General features: G+C 40.5%; 1 protein-coding gene across 4 annotated transcripts in view; it reads right to left on the bottom strand.

Moving 5' to 3' along the window:
- Positions 1-22777, bottom strand: part of COMMD10 (COMM domain containing 10) — a 269009-nt gene that overhangs the window by 76676 nt on the left and 169556 nt on the right. For all 4 annotated transcript variants that reach the window (XR_011362179.1, XR_011362178.1, XR_011362180.1 and 1 more), the window contains one exon: positions 4932-4964. Coding sequence is in view for 1 of the 4 variants with exons in the window: in XM_069962683.1 (XP_069818784.1) it covers positions 4932-4964 (33 nt within the window). In the remaining 3 variants the exon portion in view is untranslated. The remainder of the gene's footprint in view (positions 1-4931; positions 4965-22777) is intronic.

Genomic DNA, 22777 nt, shown 5'->3' on the forward strand with positions numbered 1-22777 from the left:
AGTTGTTCATACTCCATTCCATAAAAGATGTGATGAAATACTTTTAAAAATACACTCAGCTGTAAGCAACCTGAAGCCAGACAGCACTGTATCACACTGTAGACCTTGTCAGAATAATATAACTCACTGTATGGTACATGAGAAACTCCCCGGAGAGACATTTCTTCAGCCTATTATTGAATGATGACATTTAGCTTCCAATACTCACTTTGTACTTTGTTCTCAAAAGATGCAATAATTAACAGCTCTGATACTGTCCAATTTCTTCCATCCTCCAAGAAAACTCAATAAAATCGTACAACAGCAAACAGCCCTGTATATTTATAGCTGTAGCAGGCATATTTTATTGGGATTTTTGTCAAGAAAAGTTACCATGTGCTGTATATAACGTCGGGAGAACAGAGATAGCACAAAGACAAGCATTACAGAATTGTAATACAAAAGTGCTGATTACATTAATGGGAATTATGAATCAAGAAAAATGCCCAAACATTAACCACGATAACTAATCACGACTAGCTAATGAACACTTTTATATTTAATCTGGAAAGCAAGCCTGGAAAAGCTATGTAAATGGTATGAACTTGATTTATCCAAGGATTCTGACGGATGTGGGATTACAACTATAATTTTCTCTCGGCCACATGTTTGTAACTCCACATAAATCAACATGGAAAAGGCAAATACTTTAAGCCATAGTCATTATTTTATCTGCTTGCAGTAGAAAAACATTCATTTTATTAGAAACTATGTTGCTGAAGCAGCTTACATATATACCGATAGGCGATAACAATGACTCCTTAACACTCGCTTGGATGAGTTTTTACAGCAGCCATTAATAGAATTGTGAAGAATTGTGGGTGCATGGAGAATTGTGCAACCAATGGTTGGGGACCCGTCTGTCTCTAAACACAGAGTTCAATCAGTACTGTGTATACAACAGAAGATGTGGTGCCAATGTCCCTACTGATCCTAGTGATCATGTGCCATGAGAGCCCTGGTGACAGAGGAAATATGTAATGTAAAAATACATAAATAATGCAACTTGGCCGACCTTCTGGGGGACAAGTTACATCACAAAAAAAAGGAAACATAAAACAAAAAGTATTATATTAAAATATACTAAAAAAACTGAAATCCTTTATGCCTCAAAGCCCTAGTCCTGATTTGATACTAACTAGGGTAAATCAAAATATGAGTTATATGCTAGCACACACAAACATCATTTCTGTTTTAGTTTCACTATAAAGGTTCCTCTATGTAAATAAAAAAGTATAAATCGGCTTTCATGTTCGGCCGGAGTGTACAGCACTTGGCTCTTGGCTTCATAGAGAATGAATAGAGCTGCGGGTCAAATGCCCACCTACAGCTCTATTCTGTGGATAGTAGACAAGTGGGTTTTAATTGGAAAATCCTTATAATGGGCCACACAATCAATCCAGTGATCACTGGTCTGGCCAAGCTGTATATTGGTAAACTATGAGGCATATTTATCAACTGTGTCCCTGGGATATACCATGAAAAAAGGCACAGGTTTTGTCTGTATCTTTTACGTGGTGTATGCCCTGCTCACCTGATGGGCGGGCAAGAGGCATGGCAAGGCAAGGAAGAGGAGTGGCCTCCTCCTGCACCTGATTTATCATAGTTTACACAGACAGGCGTACATCATGGCAGAAATCTGAAAGGGATGGGGCTTTATGTGCCCCTATAAACCTAAACATTATTGCAGATAAAGTCCACCATTCATGGCAAAATTATTTCCTAATGGCAGTGGAAACTTTCAGAAGGATAATACACTCTGCTACACTGCAAAAACCGTTCAGGGACAATTTAAAAAGCAGCAGAGTTCAGGGTGCTCCCTCGCTCTCTAAATTCCTCAGATCTTATTCTAACTCCACATTTGTAAGATGTACTGGAAAAAATATGAAAAATTAAAATCATTAGGTGACCATGTCACAACTTAGAGTGCTTAAAGCATGGGTCTCCAAACTGCGGCCCTCCAGCTGTTGCAAAACCACAATCCCCATCATGCTCGGACAGCTTGTGGTCCCAGCTAACAGCACATGAATAGCGCAGAGGATGAAGTTAAGAAACATATCTTCATACTCAGTGCCCTTGTGCCCTCTAACAGTAGGTTAGATTCGTCTTTCCTGTTGATAGTTCCCTTTTAGAGCTGTTTTGAAGGCACAAAGGGGACCGTATATGTACTTATAATTTTAAATTTATGTTGAATTGCTTTAAATACTGTACATCCAGTATGTGGGGGGGTCTAACTGATGTGACCCCCTGCTGATCACTTCAAGGGTGTGGCAGTGAAAAGTGGAGGCTCTGAAAAAACTGTGTGAAATACATGGCACTGCTGTCACATGATTCTAGTGAACAAACACCTATCAATACAAGGTAGTGGGATATCCCAGAAATATGCCATTATTGTCTTTAGGAAGAATATCCCTTTTAATCCATGGTAAAATTCCCCTTAAATAGGTAGGACTCTTTTTCACAAACAACCAATATATCTATTGTGTCTGTATTTTATGACACAATTCATTATTTTTTGCATTTTCACAATTATTCCTCCATGCCTGGATGACTGAAACACATTAGTCATTCTCACTCTGCATTCAGGAGGTATTATCTTACTCTTATTTCCCATTACAAGATCAATTTCCATGTCATGCTGACTATATGCAATGCAATAAAAATCAATAGTCATACAAAAAGCGTGCTGTCCTTCTAATTTGATAGCAAGTTAAAATATTGAGGATGAGCAAATACATTTTCAAAGATGTATAGTTTAATTCTGGATCCTATTTTGCAAAAAAAGATTTTTCTATTACAGATGTGAATTGGGAAAATTACCCAAATGAATTGGACTCCAGATTCCTATTACCTTACCATTTTCATGTGTCGCGAGAGAAGAGTTGAACACATCTCTGTCAGAATGATGTTTCAGTAGAATCATTTCTCATTAAAAGACCAAGTACCTACTTATCATGTCTCTAACATACAAAACAGTGATGTCATCATTCATGTCATAAATAAATGATGTCACCATGATAATTTAACATGCAAAAATGTAAATGTGGGAATCTAAATCAAATCAAATAGTACATCTATACATTATAAAAAGCACAGGGGGCATCTAGTAAAGGACTAATGTACATCATCTACTGCTGAATTGCACATTGTGAACCAGTTTCATCCCTATGACACAAATATAAAAAAAATTTAAAGGGGTGGTCCAGTTTCAACAAATGTAAGGAGGAATGTATAATTTGCCTCTTTTCTTTTGCCTGTAAATATTGTACTTGTGTGCAACCTACAGTACTCATCAAAGTCAAATCTCACGCTGTGTAGTGAATTGGTTGTATGTAAGTATATGCTTAAAGGGAACTATTCACAACAAAACTGTGACTGCAGTTTCCAGCTGTATAAGTAATCTCTATCAGGTTACTCATATGGCCTGTACTTTGTAAATGTTCTGTGCTGTCTGTAAATCATACCTATACAGACATGGGGGCAGTCCTCAGATGCTAGGTAGACATGGCAGTTGGGAAACATCTTCGGTAATCGCGACTCCCTGTGAATGCTGGCGCATAGCTAGCGGTGCTCCCAGGGAGGTGTGATTACCGAAGACCTTTCCCGCCAGCCATGACTATTTAACAGCTGAGGACTGCCCCGATGCCTACATTGGTATGATTTACATATGGCACGGAACATTTACAAAGTTCATTTTTGGGCCACATGAGTGCTGGAGCAGGCTATATAACACCATATTTATAGCTGCAGGCACAATTCTATAAAGAAAACGAAAAGGGAAGGCCTGTCATATGTACTCACTGGCACACCAAAGAAATAAAGAAGAAAATATGTATCTTTATTTCACATAAATCAAAATAACAAACATCACCCTGGGACATAAACAGTTAAAAACATCGAAAAACACACACAAAATACATCAAGGGGGGCCACTACATATAGGGAAAAGCCCCCAGGACACTTCGACAAGCAAAAATGGCAAGGACCATATCTAACCAATTAATCTGATGACTATGCCCCACTACTGTAAACAATGATGATCAGGTAGAAAAACTACCAAAAGATGTGCAAAACAAGCAAGGGCAGGTCCAATTAAAAATTACCAAAATATCACCAAATTATAAGAAGGTCCATGTAGGGGTCCACTGCTCCTCATGTGTTCCGTTCCTCATTGGGAACTTCCTAAGGGGTTAAAGGTTTTCTCAGGGGTTAATGGTTTAACCCCTGAGGAATGGAACGCGTGGGGAGCAGTGGACCCCGACATGGACCTTCTGACAGTTTGGTGATATTTTGGTTAGACCTGCCCTTGCTTGTTGAGCACATCTTTTGGTAGTTTTTCCACCTCATCATCATTGTTTACAGTGGGGGGGAGTGGGGGCATAGTCATCACATTCATCACATAGTCATCAGATTCATTGGTTAGATATGGTCATTGCCATTTTTGCTTGTCGGAGTGTCCTGGGGGCTTTTCCCTATATGTAGTGATGTATTTTGTGTGTGTGTTTTTTTAGATGTTTTTAATTGTTTATGTCCCAGTGTGATGTTTGTTATTTTGATTGATGTGAAATGAAGATACATATTTTCTTCTTTATTTGTTTGGTGTGTCAGTGAGTACATATGACAGGCCTTCCCTTTTCGTTGTGTTGGTACTATTTATATTCCTGTCATCTTCTGAGCAGCCTGTAATTTTGGTGGTGCATAGTCCACATTTTTTGTCATAGTGCAGGCACAATTCTGTCATGACCTTTTAAGTAGGCTTGCAGTGCCTACAAGTGCATGGCATTCCCTGTTGCCTACAAGTCTACTCCAAGGTGGTCACACTACGCAAAAATGTGGGACTTTTTGAAACATTGTAGTATGTAAATGATCCTTACTGGTCAAAGAATACTTACATGTGGGGCTATCGCTTCAGCATTGGTTGGGATCTGTAAAGAAAGAAAAAGTTGCTAATTTAGCAAGATTTACAACAATTTGACAAACAAACCCATTCTATGTGTTTAGCAAATCCCCCCGCATTTCCCTTTGTACAGTAATATGATAAATTATACAATTTTTCATGTTATTGTCCTCATCAGTTCATGGTTTTCAGCACCTTCTAGCTGACAATAGCCTTCATTTTGTACTTCTAATGCACATGAATTAGCCCTAGTCGTGTCATTCTATATGGACCAATGCTGATGAACCAAGGCTGACTGCAGACAATCTCAGTGTAAAGACTAGATGGATATCCTTTGAAGGGACAGTAAAACAACCCAAAGTACAGTCCAATTACAATTTGCACCGTTTAGGGGTACTCCAGCAAAACAAAAAAAAATCTTTCAAATCAACTGGTGCCAGAAACTATTAATTCTATTAATTTAAAAAATTTCAAGTCTTCCAGTACTTATCAGCTGATGAATGTCCTACAGGAAGTGGTGTATTCTTTTCAGTCTGGAGAACAGGAGAGGTTTTCTATTGAGATTTGTTACTGCTCTGGACAGTTCATGATATGGGCAGAGGTGACAGAAGAGAGCACTGTGTCAGACTGGAAAGAATACCCCACTTCCTGCAGGACATACAGCAGCTCATAAGATTATATAAGGTCTCTCCCTATGTCCCAGTTTTTCCCATTTATGTTATGTTCTGCATGTTAATCCATTATGTACAGCACTCAAATCAAGGGCACTTTAAAAATAAATATTTCTTTATGTTTTATTATTAAAGAAATTTGTCTCCATTTTGTTCACATTTAAAGGCTGCTTTCTGTTAAAAAGTGGATACAATTGTATACAGTCCAGAAAATGTATATAAGCTAACCAGGCTGGAGCTCAGACTAATACACTGCATCAAACTACCAGTGCAGCAGTTACTGTACAGGTACACAGCTCACAGATCATTGCTTAGACTGGATAGGCTTGTTTCCACTTCTAATCTCAGAGCAGGACTAGGTATCTAGGCGTTTGCAGTTTCTGGCTGGGTTCACACTACGTATATTTCAGTCAGTATTGTGGTCCTCCTATTGCAACCAAAACCAGGAGTGGATTAAAAACACAGAAAGGCTATGTTCACACAATGTTGAAATTGAGTGAATGGCCGCCATATAACAGTAAATAACGGCCATTATTTTAATATAACAGCCGTTGTTTTAAATTAACAGCAAATATTTGCCATTAAATGACGGCCATCCACTCAATTTCAACATTGTGTGAATACAGCATTTCTGTGTTTTCAATCCACTCCTGGTTTTGGTTGTAATATGAGGACCACAATACTGACTGAAATATACGTAGTGTGAACCCAGCCCCAAAATGTAAACTTGAGTGTTCCCCTTTATCAACAAATATCTTGAAAATGAGGAAGAACTGACAAACATTTACATCCCTTCTACCAACTGTATGGATATCCTTAAAGAGGTACTCTAAAAAAAAAATAGGTTTCACTTGGTCCCAGAAAGTTATACAGATTTGTAAATGACTTCTATTTAAAACACTGCAGGCTTCCAGTATCAGTAGTGCAAAGCAAAGATGCCAAACTGGGTTTAGCAACATTCTCCGAACCTGAACACTCAGTATTTGATCAGAAATTGGATACAGCCCTAGGGAGTCCTGGAAAACATGGACACAGCCTATGGCTGAACCCAAACAGTTCAGCATCCAGGAGATCAAGGAGGGGGCCATGTGTGGTAGGGATGCAGGGGCACAGGGATGGGTAAATAAGTATGACTGGACTGGATCTTTACATTCTGGCCGGAGTTCTCCTTTAATTTACCAGCCATGGTCTTATTATTGACATAAAACTGTTTACACTTCATATTCCTGTGGATATGTTGAGTGTTTAGATCTCTACTACTAAGCCTTTTGCTTGGATAAAAGTTACACCCTTATCGTGCCAGTAGCAACACTAGGAAAAAGGCTTAATGCCAAGACTGCTTAAGAAAGACAAAACAAAGCCATTATTATTTTTCCACTGCCGTGCAGCTTCTTTCCCGTGGCAGAGAAGTTATAGTAAAGCACATTAATGAGGATATCACAGCCTTCCTGTTTTCATGCATATTTAAAAACTTTGGAAAACCTCTATAAAAGAAGTGTTACAATAAAAAAAACAGCACTCAATATAGCAGAAAGAAGCGGGATGAGTAAGGTGGAGTCCACCTTTTACTGTATTCCTGCATATTATACATGTATATTGACATGCTAAGGCTAGCTGGATATCAAGCCAAACTGCTATATTACCCCTAATGCATGAGACGCAGCACATGGAGGATGGTTCCTTGGCCTGTAGGCACTTTGCGTGCGTGTCTGATGATACAGCATGCACTGTGTACTGTGTTATACACATCCTCTCTACTAGAAGCTACACTTGTAGGCTGGGTTCACACTACGTATATTTCAGTCAGTATTGTGGTCCTCATATTGCAACCAAAACCAGGAGTGGATTGAAAACACAGAAAGGCTCTGTTCACACAATGTTGAAATTGAGTGGATAGCCGTCATTTAATGGCAAATATTTGCTGTTATTTTAAAACAACGGCTGTTGTATTGAAATAATGGCAGTTATTTACTGTTATATGGAGGCCATCCACTCAATTTCACCATTGTGTGGACAGAGCCTTTGCGTGTTTTCAATCCACTCCTGGTTTTGGTTGCAATATGAGGACCACAATACTGACTGAAATATACGTAGTGTGAACCCAGCCGTAAGGTGGGAATACTGCCAACCTTAGTAACAGCATTCATATAAAGCATATCTTTATATGATACTGAAGTCATAGATGGTCCAGACCACTGCTTTTTAGAGCTGAGTGGCGGTCGGTAACCTAGACAACGAGCTGTCAAAAATGGGAGAAACACATCGGCAGAAAGAAAAGAATTTCAATAAATCATGATATTTACAAAAATATTTAACCAGGCGAGTCCTACAAGTGTCTTACTAGCTTCTAACACTTTATTTTAAGATGATTATTTTATGTGCTAAATCTTAGTTTTCTTGAAAAGCAAGAAAGTGCAAAAAAGGTGCTAATAATATTCAAAAGTATGTATGTTATACAATAAGAGGCAACATGCTGACATAGCCGGCATATGTCACATCCTTTTTACACTTCTGTTATGTCACAAGTTGATAGTTTGCCCTCCTGGAAAATCACAACACATGTCTGGAAATATTTTGTGTTATGAACATTGCAATGATCTGATGGGCCTGGTTTTATACAGTAGCTTACACGTTTAGATATGTAACACATACAGCGCTTCAGCTCCTGCATCCATCCTGCCAGGCTGAAGAAATCAAATCAAGACGTTGCTGTCGGCTGCTCCTGATCACATTGCTGTATGTTATGATTGAATGAATAGACAATGTAATGCAGTGCACAGGTATTTCCAGGACGCCTTAGAAGATGGGATGTAATAAGTGGCACATTGGTTTTGTCTAGCAGTTCCTTAATGCACTTAGGGGTTTGATGTCTGTAACCTGAAGATTATGGGATGTGACAATGACTGGAAAGCTCCAGCACCTCTGTAATAAGACACCAGGCTTCATACTAGATAGACACACACATCATTCTTTATTCACTTACTGGACACCTGATTACAAATACCTGATACTGAATATAATGTATTTGACCCTGAGGGTATGTTCCTACTATGGAATATGCAGCGGAAAATCAAGTTGGGTTGGCCGTGGAGCCTCCACTTGAAGTTCCGCCTGTCCCATAGACTCAATGATATTCTCAAATGAAATCCACCGTCTACCCAAAGAATTGACATAAAAACCCTAATACAATTCCAGCAAGGGTATTGTAATTACAACCAAGATGGATGCCCAAGGGTTTTATTTTTATTGGATCAGTTGTAGAAGATGATATGGCATTTGGGCTGGAAACCACCACTACGGGGAGCTGTCTATATATGCATTTATTTAACCTTCATAGTAAGTGTATAAATGATCTGCTGTATACGCTCCCCTACAGCAGAAGACTTCCACTGTCACTGGCGGGGATTAGAGATAACTTCAATCCTGGCTGTTTAACCCCCTACATGCTGCTGTCAATGGCTTCATCTAAATGATAAAAAGCAAGATGCTGGTTTGGTCAGGCCTCTGATGGATGCAATGCAATCACAGCAGTAGCGTAATTGGGTGGGGGCAGAGGGGACGGCCACCCCCTGGCCCACACAGGCAGGGGGCCCACTGAAGATTTCGCCAGTTAATGTCTATTGGCTGTAGGTGGCTCCTGGCCAGCAACCAGTGCTCCTGGGGGGCCCATGCGGCTACCGAATCTTGTGTTTGACCATTTAGCTGTATGCAAGGAGAACATGCAGTTGAATTCAGCAGGATGATTGACAAGGTGAGAAGAGCATTGGCTCTCCATCCTGCCAATCACTGTTGTGGCCACAAGAGGCTGTTCCCTCCCTTAGATCTGTGGGACATGAGTGATGTCACTCATGCACTCACAGAGCAGGAAGAGTTGACATGAGAAGAATACAGTACTGCAACCGCACAGCAGGTAAGTATGGCTTTTTTCCCCCTTAGTTATAGAGGAGGAGACCTATGTGGGTGGGTGGGGAAGGATGTCATCTATGGGGGTTGGGGTATGGTATGTGCTGGCTAACTGAAAAGGGGGTACCTAATTTGGAGGTACAGTCTACTCACAGTGGTGTTGCAGTAGTCTGGCTTTTTTGTATATAGGTTATTTAGTATAGTTGCCTTGAACTGCATGGGACTATTTATTGTTATTACCCAGCATTTGTACTATACATTTGCTCTATTGGTACTGTGGGTATACCCTTCAGGTGTTGCTAATTTGGTCATTGACCATCAGCTATGGTGTAGTCCTCATGCTGCCCAATAGATATTAAACAGATAGATATGAGATAAAGAGATAGAAGAATGAATGGATGACTAATTAGAAAACAAACACTGTGCCATAGCTTCCTCTATGCTGTGTGTGGGATTACAACTTGAGTCCATTCTCTTTTAGAGGGACTTAGCTGCACTACCACATCCAAGCTTTGGAGGAGAGTGGCGCTGTTTCTGGAAAAAGGCAGCTATGTTTTTGCAATGCTGGATAACCCCTTTAATTTTTACATGGTTATATATGTGAAATGTGGAAAGTCTTTTTCACTGTTCTCAGTCCCTATAATTAATGTAGTGGAAAATACCATTTAGGGTATATTCACACGGGCGGGCTCGCAGCGAGATTCTCGCTGCGAGCCCGGCAGGTCCTGTCAGTTCCCATAAACTACATACTTGCTGCGGTCTAAACGACCGCAGCGAGTATGTAATTATACCGCCCTTAACCCCTTCTGCCCCCGCCGGCTCCCCCGCTGTAAGCAGCATACATTACCTGTCCTCGCTGCACGGGTCCGGCATCCTGCTCTCCCGTCCGGCCAATAAGTGTGTTGCCCAGCCGCAGCCACTGATTGGCCGGGCGGGAGAGCAGGACGCCGGACCCGTGCAGCAAGGACAGGTAATGTATGCTGCTTACAGCGGGGGAGCCGGCGGGAGTAGAAGGGGTTAAGCGCGGTATAATTACATACTCGCTGCGGTCGTTTAGACCGCAGCAAGTATGTAGTTTATGGGAACTGACAGGACCTGCCGGGCTCGCAGCGAGATTCTCGCTGCGAGCCCGCCCGTGTGAATATACCCTTAATATTCGGAAAGCATTGTCATCTACTGAGGTTCCCTATGGGTAACATAATCGGTTGGGGGCCCACTGAGACTCACTCGCACCCCTCTCTTCCCCCCCCCCCGGGCTAAACCCCTAGCTACACCCCTGTCAAGCAGTAATACAGCTCTGTCAATAGAAAAATTACTCATTGACACAAGATGAGGAGCCGAAAAAGATGAAAGTTAAAATTCCTTCTGGAGTTTATGTCGACAGGGACCTACAAAACATGTGTTTTTAATCTTATGGATGATCAGTGTAATGTACACAGTGTAATAACACAACTCATTTGTACAGTATGGTAGTGTTATGTATGATGCCATTATATTGGTTACATTATCCATGTGTTCCAGATCAGGGTTATCAAACATGCAGCCCAAGGCGGTCATCTATGGCGTACAGGACACCAAAGTAAATGCCTCAGATTTTTAGATCTCTGGGTAAAATAGGTGGATTAACTTTACCATAGGCCCACCGAGCTGTTCACCAAGCCCCCACCCCACTGTACTATGGCAGCACTAGCATGGTGCTCATAGATACAGGATAGATTATTTAGCAAATCATGGAGACAATAGACCACTAAAAGTCTAAGTCTGTTTAAGTGGACATGGCCCCCCCAGGAGCTAAGGGCCCCGGACCAGAGTGGACCTGTTACAATCGTCTTCTGACGCCTCCCATCATTGCATCTGTGTCCTCTGGATGTCGGTGCAGTGAAGTAGTATGACGGAGCCAGAGCTATGAGCTCTCAAGCTGCATGCATTTCACACCTGAAGTCTGCAAGACGCAGAGGCATGTTCCTCGCCCTGGTTTCCGTGATGATATGATGTTATCATAACTGCCCAGGGGACCTGTTACCATATATGAAAACTGAACATTATTACAGTATAGGGACACAGAGGGCATTTTTACAAAACACGGGGGAATTTACTACTGTATGGGGCACAGGGGGCATTATTACTGTGGCTAATTCATTAACAATATTTTTGCACTATATCAAATTTGAAAGGAATTCAGAATGTTGACTTGTGACCAATTTACCCAGCCAAGTGGGAGACCCCTTCTCTAGATGATAACATTATTCGCTTTCTAATTAATACATAAGGATCCGTTCTATTTGTGTATGTGTGCGCAATACATATGCTTTACCATACCCCCTGCCTCTTGACAAAATCCTTAAGGCAACACTAGGTATATCAGCTCAGACAGCATATTTATCTTCACTGCATCCAACGTATGTAGCTTATTGTGTTTGCTAGTGTAGAAGCCAGTCATTGTGTAAAATTACTTCATCAGAATTTGAACAGAACAACATTGATTCGTATGAAGAAGAGAACATTCTTTTCCAAAGTTACCTGATGGATATGTGTCTTCTTTAACCATACTATAACTGTAGAATTTTATATAAAGTGAACATCATGCATATATTTACTATATCATTGGACAGTAAGCAACCATTATAATTGCACTGTGGCTCTAAAAATATTCACTGTACCCCGCTAAACAGTTAAAAAGAACTTTTAACAATTTGTCGGTTAAAAAAAACAACCAAAAAAACCTTTTGTGTTGGCCTGTGAAGCAATCGTTCCAGCTCATTACAATCCTCCTCAACATAAAAAGGGTTGGCATAAATTGACAATGTAATTCTAAAATTAGAGATCTCGGTGTTTGCAACCTTGTGAAGGAATGTGCATATTAAGTGCTGGCGGGGTGCTGCTTGCATACAAAATGTACAAATCATTTTCCAATACCGTTCCTGTTATACATGAAAGTCTGAGGATCAGCTACTTTATCACTTTAGCTTCTTTTAGGGGTGTAACTAGCAAGCATGGGGCTCCACAGCAAAATGAGATAGGCCCCCATGGTATAATGACAGGAGACTGGAAAAGGCAGCATACAAAGCATTAACTAAAGATATGGATAATAATGTCATATATCAAGAAACCCACGCAGTAATGGGAAATTGCAGAAAACCTCAAACTTAGAATTCCCTACAAAAATGTGCAATGTTCTTACAACTAAATCCCCTTAACCTCCAGGTCTCAAAGCAGCTGCTAAGGTTATATTTATGCCCATGAGGATCCATTTACACAGAAAGATTATCTGACAGATTATCTGCCAAAGATTTGAAGCCAAAGCCAGAAACAGACTATAAACAGAGATCAGGACATAAAGGAAAGCCTGAGATTTCTAATATTTTCACATCCATTCCTGGCTTTGGCTTCAAATCTTTGGCAGATAATCTGTCAGATGATCTTTCTGTGTACGTGGACCCTGAGTGAGGTTAATTCAGACAATTTCCGTATACACCAGTACGTGCTGAGATGCTCTCTTACACACACTTACACGCCTTGGCATGCTATCAGTGGGGTAACTAATGGATGCCAGAGCAATGTTCTGCCACTGCTGACAGCTCCTTTGCAACTGCCAACCAATGATTTCCCAGATGTGCTTGATGAAAGTCAAGATACACTGCAGGCCATGGTAGCATAGTTAGGCCATGCAGGCTGCTAACAGTAGCATGAGCAACACAGTGCTGTTTTATTGAAAACGGCTTCTGAGACACTTCAGAAAAATGCCCACTGGTTCCACAACCATCAATTTAACACCAAGCTGATACAGTACTTGTAAGCCCTCCAGCTAGTGCAAAACTACAATTCCCATCATGCCTGGACAGCCAAAGCCAAGCATGATGGGAATGGTAGATTTTCAACAGCTGGAGGGTTACAGGTTCCTCATTACTGGTATACCTGGAATGTACAGTAGACAAGGAGAGTTTGGCTATCATACGTTATGCCACAGTACACCATTCCTCCCAAGAGTGGACTCATGTGATGCTCTCTAATGAAGGCCGTGGCATGAGGTCAATGCAACACCTGCTTATGATATCTTCTGTTGGTTTGTGTAGACAATGCTCAATGCACTAGGGGCTGTACTTCACGGCCTGGCCAGTGTAAGCAAGTGGCCGTGCAGCACTACACGTAGTAATGTGTAGCTGGCGGCCGATAATTTTTAACCAAGTTTAAACTACAACAAAAAACCAATGATCGCTCTGTGTAATAGTACTCTAGGCTTGGTGTCTTACGTCCAATTACACGCACAGCACAGGATAAATCACTAATACATCTGTGCAGGGGACCACCTTCATGCACCTCTTGCTGTGATTGCAGTTCGTCATCGGTCTCCCAACATTGAATAGTACTGACAAACCAAGGTCTCTCAAGGATTCTGTCCCTCTAGATTTGTCAAAAGTAGTGATAACTGACATGCTGATAAAAAGAAGGCATCGTACAATCATACTCTACTTACTCGATCAAATTTCTGAGGTCCTGTGTAGCTGAAAAATTTTTGCTTTTAATCTGGCTTTGCAATGCAATTTAAGTAACTCCCACATGTCACATATTGGAACTAGGTGCTTGAAAATTTGATCATTCACAGATCTTAGCGACACCTCCTACTTACTTGATTTACATTAAATTATAGCTTCTCCCTCTTGGTTTTGCAATTTCAATGGAAAGGAGTGTATACAAATGGTGTTAACACTGTCCAAATCAAGCACCCTATTTCCAAATAGATTGTAAGCTCTTGTGGGAAGAGCCCTGACTCCTTTTGTTTAATTTTACCTGAATATGTATCACTGGACTTGTAAAAAGCTGCAGAATATGTTGACGCTATATATTACTTTGATTGGCATATGAGAAGATGTGATAGAAGTAGGGATTTCCCATAATAACCCGATGGCTTAGGATGATAACAAATGCCTAAATAGATTAAATAATTCTTATTCAGCATCTGAAAATGAAACTTTTCCATCGATTTTTTTAATGCATTAATCTCCATTTTAAGTGCCCTCCCACAAATCCATTCCCTAAAGCACAATCTACCAGCAAAAGAGGCAAATCTCAGCTCTCTGAATGAACATAGTATTGGTGTGTTACTGTGCATAGGCAGCTTTAGCAGGGCGAAAATGTAAGTGTATAAAAATAATGATCTGTACAGAATTTTGGGCCTTTAAAAAGCTGAATTACTATACCTATAAGCTTTATAATGCCCACCATCAGTGCTGGTCAGAAAGAAAATTTTAAAATGGCTATACAGAATACATAAGAAGAAATTTCAGACCTGCAGTTATTTCTCTACAATTGGGGGTAATGTTCTTTAAGGGTATAAACCCACACACCGTATAAGCAGCGTATTTACTGCTGCGATACGCAGCAAACACGCAGCAAATACGCAGCAAAAACGCAGCAGATTATATCTAAATAACTGAACACAGCATCAAATCTGTACCAACAAATCTGCTGCGTATTTGTTGCGTATCTGCTGTGTATACGGTGTGTGGGTTTGTACCCTAAGAATGATTCCTACTCTGTACAAGTAGTGCAGTGAAAGAAGCGGACTTAAGCATCAGCTTGCCAGAGGGTAAACCTATAAAATATGTCTTGTTCCTGGTTATTAATGACTCGGTTAGGAAATCGGTCTCTCATTTGTACAGAATACTGGAGTAGCTGCAGCACTGCCAGCTCAATGCCGTAATCCAGTTCCTGATGCTGAATAGTCCATCCAGTATTACCATTCATTCATGTAGTGACATCTCCCACTATTACAGCACCTTATACAACCCCCTGTTCCCCACACCCACCCAGCCGGCCTGTCTGTGAGAAAACCATATTGACAAGGAAAAGTAAAAGGAGGCAAATGCCACTTTCTACAAAACCCCTCTGTTCTTCAGTTCAGTTAAGGTTAAGCAATGGCTTTTTCATTCCCAAACACTCACGTGAAGTGCATACTCAATTATTTATAAAACTTAAGCCAGCTCGACAAGTTGAACACTTCTTCCCATCTGCTCCTTCGCAGTTAGGCTTTTCTTTAAAGTGATATATCTATTAAATGTGGTTGAGCACATATCACAGCCCAGGGAATATTAATATACAATAAATGTCAGGCTGTAATTTCACCAAAATCAATTGGAAGGTTAAAATGTGTGTGGTTTCCTAGCTCATAATCACTGGGTTATGGCTCTTTACACATACTAATGGAGCACTATCGTGGGGCGCTAGATGCGTATTAGATATATGATATTGATGATAGAGAGCACTGTCTCACTTCAATAAGCCAGGACTGTGTATTAACTTTCATACAAATGAGAGAATGGTCGTCTGCACACATCTGCTGTTCCTCTTTCATGTGCAAAATAACATAAAGCCGGTTTAATGAAAGTGAATGCAATGGAATACTTCACTCCCTTTAGTCCATTAGTTGTCAGATACAGGACCTTGACAAATGCCGGACCAGAACTTATTTCACTGGGGTGTGTTCTCTTACACCAGAAGAAAACAGGTTAGCTGAACTGATGAGTGGTGCTCGTGTGGATCTTTGTGTACTGATATGTATCTCCATGGTTACAGACAAACCAGGCGTAGTCCGATCTTGAAGTTATACTAGCTACACTACGTCTTCATAACACAAATTCAGGAGGTTAGAAAGTAGTAGAGGACAGAGAGGTAGGTATATGTCTAGAGCATCAGACTACAAACGTTTCTTAAACCCTGTTACCATGGAGACACATAGCTCTCCACAGGAGCTGTAAACACAATACAACATTTTAATTAAAGTGGTTGTCTCACAAAGACAACTTATTCTAAACTTTGTTATGAGCGACCCATTTTGAGGGCTTGTTCTTTGCAGGAGTTGTATTGCTCAATGGCACCAGTTTGGAATACATCTAGCTTACTGATCAAATTTTAACTTTATTTTGGGGTTAAGGTTGAAAACATAATAATAAATAATAATAATAATAATAATAATAAACACAGCAATTCAGTGCTGTATAGATGTTTTCTTTTAAGAGAACCGTTCACTAGTTTTATGGTGTATGAACCACATACAGTATGAAACACTGACAGACTTCCCTATCACAATAATCAGTTTCACATCTAAACCATATATTATCTGTGTAGCCATTCTAAAATTGTCTTACAAGGCATATCATGTTGATATTGTGTTGCTTGGCAGCCGCCTTCTCCGCTGGCGGCACCTGCAGGGTGTGGGGGGGCCCATGGGGTTTGGTCCTGTGACAGTGGGGTTGCAGAGCCATTCTGTGCCCCCCCTCTTGCTTTGCGGGGTTGGTGGTTGCTGACCGGCATGGTGTTGTTTTAGAGTAGGGACTCATGTGTGCCAGAAGACCTGCACGCGGTACATGAGGCAATATGGCTTGATCAAATTATATACCAACATTCTGGCGTTGGTTTTTAAATATAGCCAAGAGGTATTAGTGTAAACCATGGGTGTGAGGTGCAGCTGCTCCTCCTTTTATAAGGCTGCAAACACACAGGGCGGATCCGCAGCGGATTTGTCACTGCAGATCCCTGTCCTGTAATGTCTATGGGAAGCTATACTCGCAGCGGGATGGACATGGATGGATGTCAGGAGACCACCCCGTTAACCCCTGCTGGCTGGAGCATATACATTACCTGCTCCGCAATCCGGCTTGCTTCGGGGGTTCCTGGGTGCATGTCCCGCTCAGCCAATCAGTGTGCCGTTGGTGCCATCTCACCAAGCTGTTTGCCCTGTAATCCATCCTTCTACAACTTTGTCCCTGGTATCCTTAGTCAGCTCTTTGGTCTTGGCCATGTGGGAGAGGTTGGAGTGTGATTGATTTGAGTGTGTGGACAGAAATTTTATAAAAAGGTACAGGAGTTCAAACAGGTGAAATTAATACAGGTAATGAAGGCAGAGTAGGAGGAGCTTCTTAAACAAAAACTAACAGGTCTATGAGAGCCAGAATTCTTGCTGGTTGGTAGGCGATCAAATACTTATTTTATTAAATAAAATTCAAATTATTTAAAAATTATATCATGTGATTTTCTGTGATATATATATATATATATATATAAAATTTACAGATCTCTGCATTCTTTGTACATGAGAGAACTTGCAAAATCGTCAATACAGTATATCAAATACTTAATTTTCCCCAATGTATCTTTGGATGATAATTTAAATATAATTTTCTCATACCAGAATACCCCTTAAGGCTATGTTCACACTACGTATATGTGCGGCAAATATGCGGCCGGACATATACATGTAAAACTCCGTCCGGGATTTACGCAAGTTGCGGCCGGCTACGTACGGTCCCCGAACTTACGCCCGTAAGCTACGTACGCTTCCCGAGCGGCGTACGTAGCGATTTGACAGCGGTATTTTACTGGGATATCTTCGGCTAGCCCCGGACACCCCACAGAACCTTTTGGATCGGCAAATCAAAGTGGAAAAAAGAAGAAATCACCACTCCGTACGGGACCGCATGTTACGCTACGGGCGTAAGTTACAGCGTTTCCGTCCCGAAACAATGGTCTGGTTCATTTTTTACGGCGCCGCATACGATCCGGGCGTAAGTTCGTACGTAGTGTGAACTGTGCAGCCGTAGATCGTATACTTTCCATTGTACGCAAACTACGTAAATCTCCGGCCGCTTATTCACGGAGCGCGCTACAGCCGGAAACTTACGTAGTGTTAATTTTATTTACACAAAACCAGAAAATCCTTGTATATCCCTGCATATTGTATAAATGCATTAGGTTTACAAACAGAAGCCCCACTCTTTATCATATTAAACTGTGTTTTGTCAGCATATGCTATTGCTATTACTGTCCTGTTGATATCCTGCAAATCTGACACCTGAGTGAGTAATTATGTAGAATAATTTCATAACCGGCACCATTGTCATAAGCAGACTCAACAATAATGCGATAAAGAAAATGTTTTGAAATGCTAATGTTATAACATTCGTTCAACGGATAGAAAAAATGACATTCGTGTGTTAATGAAAAGTGACAATTCAAGTAATTAATGGTCCGACAGCAAAAAGCGATGAAATTACATCATTGTTCTTAGAACACAACAAGACAGACAGTAATCCCAGGCTACAATTCTGCACCGCTCCATACTTCACTAAATAACACTAAACCAGACTCATTTGAATAATTTATAGTGCTACTTGGAGGCACGTCAGCCTGGCCGCGGTTTACAGGTAACTATTCTCTGTGACGGAGAAAATAGCCAGCTTCAAGCTGAAGATTCCAGAAAATTAATGTCTACAATCTGCACAGGAGCAACAGGTGGCTGCCATATTGAAATGGGTAGTAACAAGAAGACATGATGTAGAATTATAATCACGTGTCAATAAGCATCATCATGCTTCATTTCATGTCATTATTATACTACATAAACTCACAAAATATTCATGTAATGCAATCATTGCTACACTCCAAGATGCATGCAGCAGGGCTAAATCTGGTAATGTTATAAAGCTGAACTTGTAATTTGCAACAAATTGCTGTGATGTCATGAATGTGAAATTTCATTGTCTTACATAGGACTGCAGGTAAAACCTACAATATGTAATATCTTGGTGAAGAATTATCCTGGCCATAACTGATGATATCACTATTCTTCAAACTGTGGTTCTCCAACTATTGCCAACCTTTGGCTCCTAAGCTGTTACAAAACTATAATGGTATGTTCACACTGAGCAAATGTGGCGGAATTCCACAGTGGAACTCTCTACCGCGGAATCCCATCTACCTCAGTGTGACACTGTTTCTCTATTGAGGGCTTGTGCACCTCTGCTTCCGCAGCTCTTCATGCAAAGAATTGACATGTCGATTCTTTGAGGGGGGAGTTACACACGCGGAGGTACGTAAGCCCTCTGACACACTTAGGCAGGCATGATTCTGTCACGGAATTCCGTCACATTTGCTCAGTGTGAACATACCCTAACTCCTACTACAACAGCCTTCAGGTGCTAACACCTCCATCAATGGCTAAAATAAAGGGGTCAAATTTCCTAATTAGACTTGAGCAGTGTTCCCAAACCTGTGGTTTATAAATTGTTGCAAAACCATCAACCCCATCATGTCCTGACAGCCTTTGGCTGTTACACAGACGCTCCCAGTTTGAAAGGCTACAGCCAGGTACACAGTAAGTCAGGTTTTATTATCATTCAGTATCAACTGCCACAGGTAAAGCACACATCTGCACTTGCCACTAATTAATTGTACATAAAGTTTGTCTTATGGTCCACAATTTGCGAGGCTTAAAGGGTCACTGTAAAATAAATACATTTTTGATGTGTCATACATACGAAAAGAGAATAAATGCTGCAGCAACCTGCAAGTGTCAGGACTTACTGCATATACTCCCCTCTGTTGTACACATGATAAAAACATGTTGTAATAAATGAGGTTCTCAGCAAAAAATGTAATCAGATATGATGTGTAATGAGAGATGGTCCCTATACCAGCAATGGCCTCTCTTGGACTATAAGTCTAGTCTATATCTCTCCTGGGTCACCCTTAACATGGTGAGATGGTACATTCTATTTGATCAAATGGTTTGCTAAGAACCTCATTTTTACAGTAAAAAATAAAAAAAAATCATTAGAACAGGCTCTTATTATGTGTCTGATGGAGGGAGTGTATGCAGAGTGTATGTAACGTGTATTTATATGTACACTAAAAGTCAAGAAGGTCTCTTATAAATATAAAAATGTAAGCAGAAATGGTAAAAACTATACAAATATGCAAACTCAGAACGTCATGGGGGCAATGAGCATTGGCAGCATTGCTAGAAAAGCAGAAGACAGGTGAGCATAGTGTATTTGTTAATTTTAGACCCTACCTGCCTATACTTTATTTATTTAGCTCAGAAAATGAAAGAGATGGACAAATGACTTTACTCCTTCATAGTAGGGGCACACATGCTTGATAGAGGCAGACTAGGAGGAGGCTATTCCTAAGTCCAGTGATGGCTAACCTTGACACTCCAGCTGTTGCAAAACTACAATTCCCATCATACCTAGGTAGCCAAAACCATATCTTTGGTTGTTCAGGCATGATGGGAATTGTAGTTTTGCAACAGCTGGAGTGTCAAGGTTAGCCATCACTGCCTTAGACATTACTTGTGTGGTCACATCAGCCATTTACTCAGTGATTTCATTTAAGGCTACACAAAGCTATGAGCATACAAGTCTGCACATCATCCAAAACTCTGGGAGAGAACAGTCCCAAAGACTATGTTGTAGTATTTATCCTTCATTAATGTACCCCTTCCAGCGGACGGCCCCTCTTCGATCCCTGAAGCACTGGAGGCGGCCTGGCACGCCCCCAGTAGGAGGATACCCCTGCCCCTCTATGACGTGGCTCCATTGATGTGCAAAATCTTAAAGCGAATGTACTGCTGGTACATTCGCTTTAATGTTATCATCAAACAGACAGCAGCCATTGTATGTTCTCACCATGTTTTATATATTGTTTTTAGTAGGAACATGTAGTGAACTGTAGTTTTTTTTTTGTCTATATTTCGAGTAGACAGTAAGTTGCGGGGTGTAAATCCAGGACGCATATTATCCCCAATAAATGAGTATAACACATGCTGAAAAATGCAACCTAACACCAACAGACACAAATGAACTTCAAATCCCTACATACAGCGTACCAGTGAACTTCACAGTGGCCCACTAGCTGACCAGGTTAATACATAAACAATGGTATATCATCATACAGGGCATAATATGAGGAATGGTATATCACAGTACAGTACATACATATAGGGGAATATATGGTTTACTGCCCTTACACATAAATAGAATGTATAGGTCCCTCAAAAATAAGTTAGAAATAGGTTGTCTAAACTGAAGTATTGCAAAAAATCAGCAGTGGTAGACAGCAGAATGACTCACATAATACAGCTTGATAGCCGGAAGCCATAAAGAGAAAACAATTGGGAAGATTTATGAAGTGGTTATCGAGGGATTTATAATTCTATCCCTATACATACTTTAATAAGTGAAAATATCCATCACAAGCTCAGACTACATACACAGCAATCCATAAGTACTTCACTGTGAGTCACCACTGAAATTTCTTTACCACGGAAAACCATAAAAAAAGAAGGGGAAAAGAAGGGAAAAAAAAGGCGTAAGCACATTATCTAGCAATGATTTCTATGAAATGGCAGCCATCTTCCTGTGTAAAGTGCGAGTGACTGGAGACCATTTAGAAGCTCAATCTAATAGGCCTAATTATCTTTCATAAACATGTGCTCATCTCTACATTAGGATTGCTAGTACTCTTCAAGTGGCAAATAAACATACAATTCTTTCAAGCCTACCATACAACAAATAATACATTATATGTAATTATTTAATGCACTTGGTTTCCTGCTGCATAAGTAATGGTAGAAAAGAAAAAGAAAACGGTGATCAGTAATGCAAAAACTCCATTGTCACCATTGTTCTCCTGGGTATTCGGGGAAGATTAGCTTCCCATTCTTTGTTTATGTCTCAGTATTAAAATTGGCACCAAGAACCTTTTTCACCAGCCAAGTTGAAAAACTACTGGACAGATGGCAACAGTAAATGCAATTAGATATGGATGTGAACTGGGTGCATGACGAAGACAAGGCAGAACAGGTCCAAGGATGGTGGGTCCTGGGTCTATGAACTGCTGGGGCATTATATCATCAAAATACAGAGTTACTGATTCCAGATGAATAATCCTAAACTGGTATGACTTCCATGCCCTGCCAACTTATTCATGGTGCCCCCACCATTGAATAACACTTACCATGTGCTGCACCTAAGAGTTTGCTAAGCACCTATCTCCCTGAAGCTGTTACACTGCTAGTCCAGATGGGGTACCATCCAGTTGGTGTTGATGTATTCTAGGAAGCATATGGCTAGCCTTGGGACAGACAGGAATGAATGGCTTTCTTTTAATCCATACTGTATATAAGCTTTCAGAATAACAGGGCTATTAGAGACCATTATTATTACTATTATCATCATAATCATTACTATAATAATTATTATTATTATGTTTTAACAGATAATATGGGAGCTATTTTTATTTCAGGATGTAAAACACTGGACCATCATGATTAGAGATGAGCAAACTTGTTGAAAGTTCAGGTTTGCATGAATCTGAATGATTGGTATTTGAATCCTGCTGTCTGGAGAAAGTGGACGCAGCTGAGGACTGCCTGGAAAACATGGATACTGCTATAGGCCATAGGCTGTATCCATCTTTTTCAGGCAGT

Source organism: Dendropsophus ebraccatus, chromosome 3 (genome assembly GCF_027789765.1).
Source record: "Dendropsophus ebraccatus isolate aDenEbr1 chromosome 3, aDenEbr1.pat, whole genome shotgun sequence".
NCBI lineage: Eukaryota > Metazoa > Chordata > Amphibia > Anura > Hylidae > Dendropsophus > Dendropsophus ebraccatus.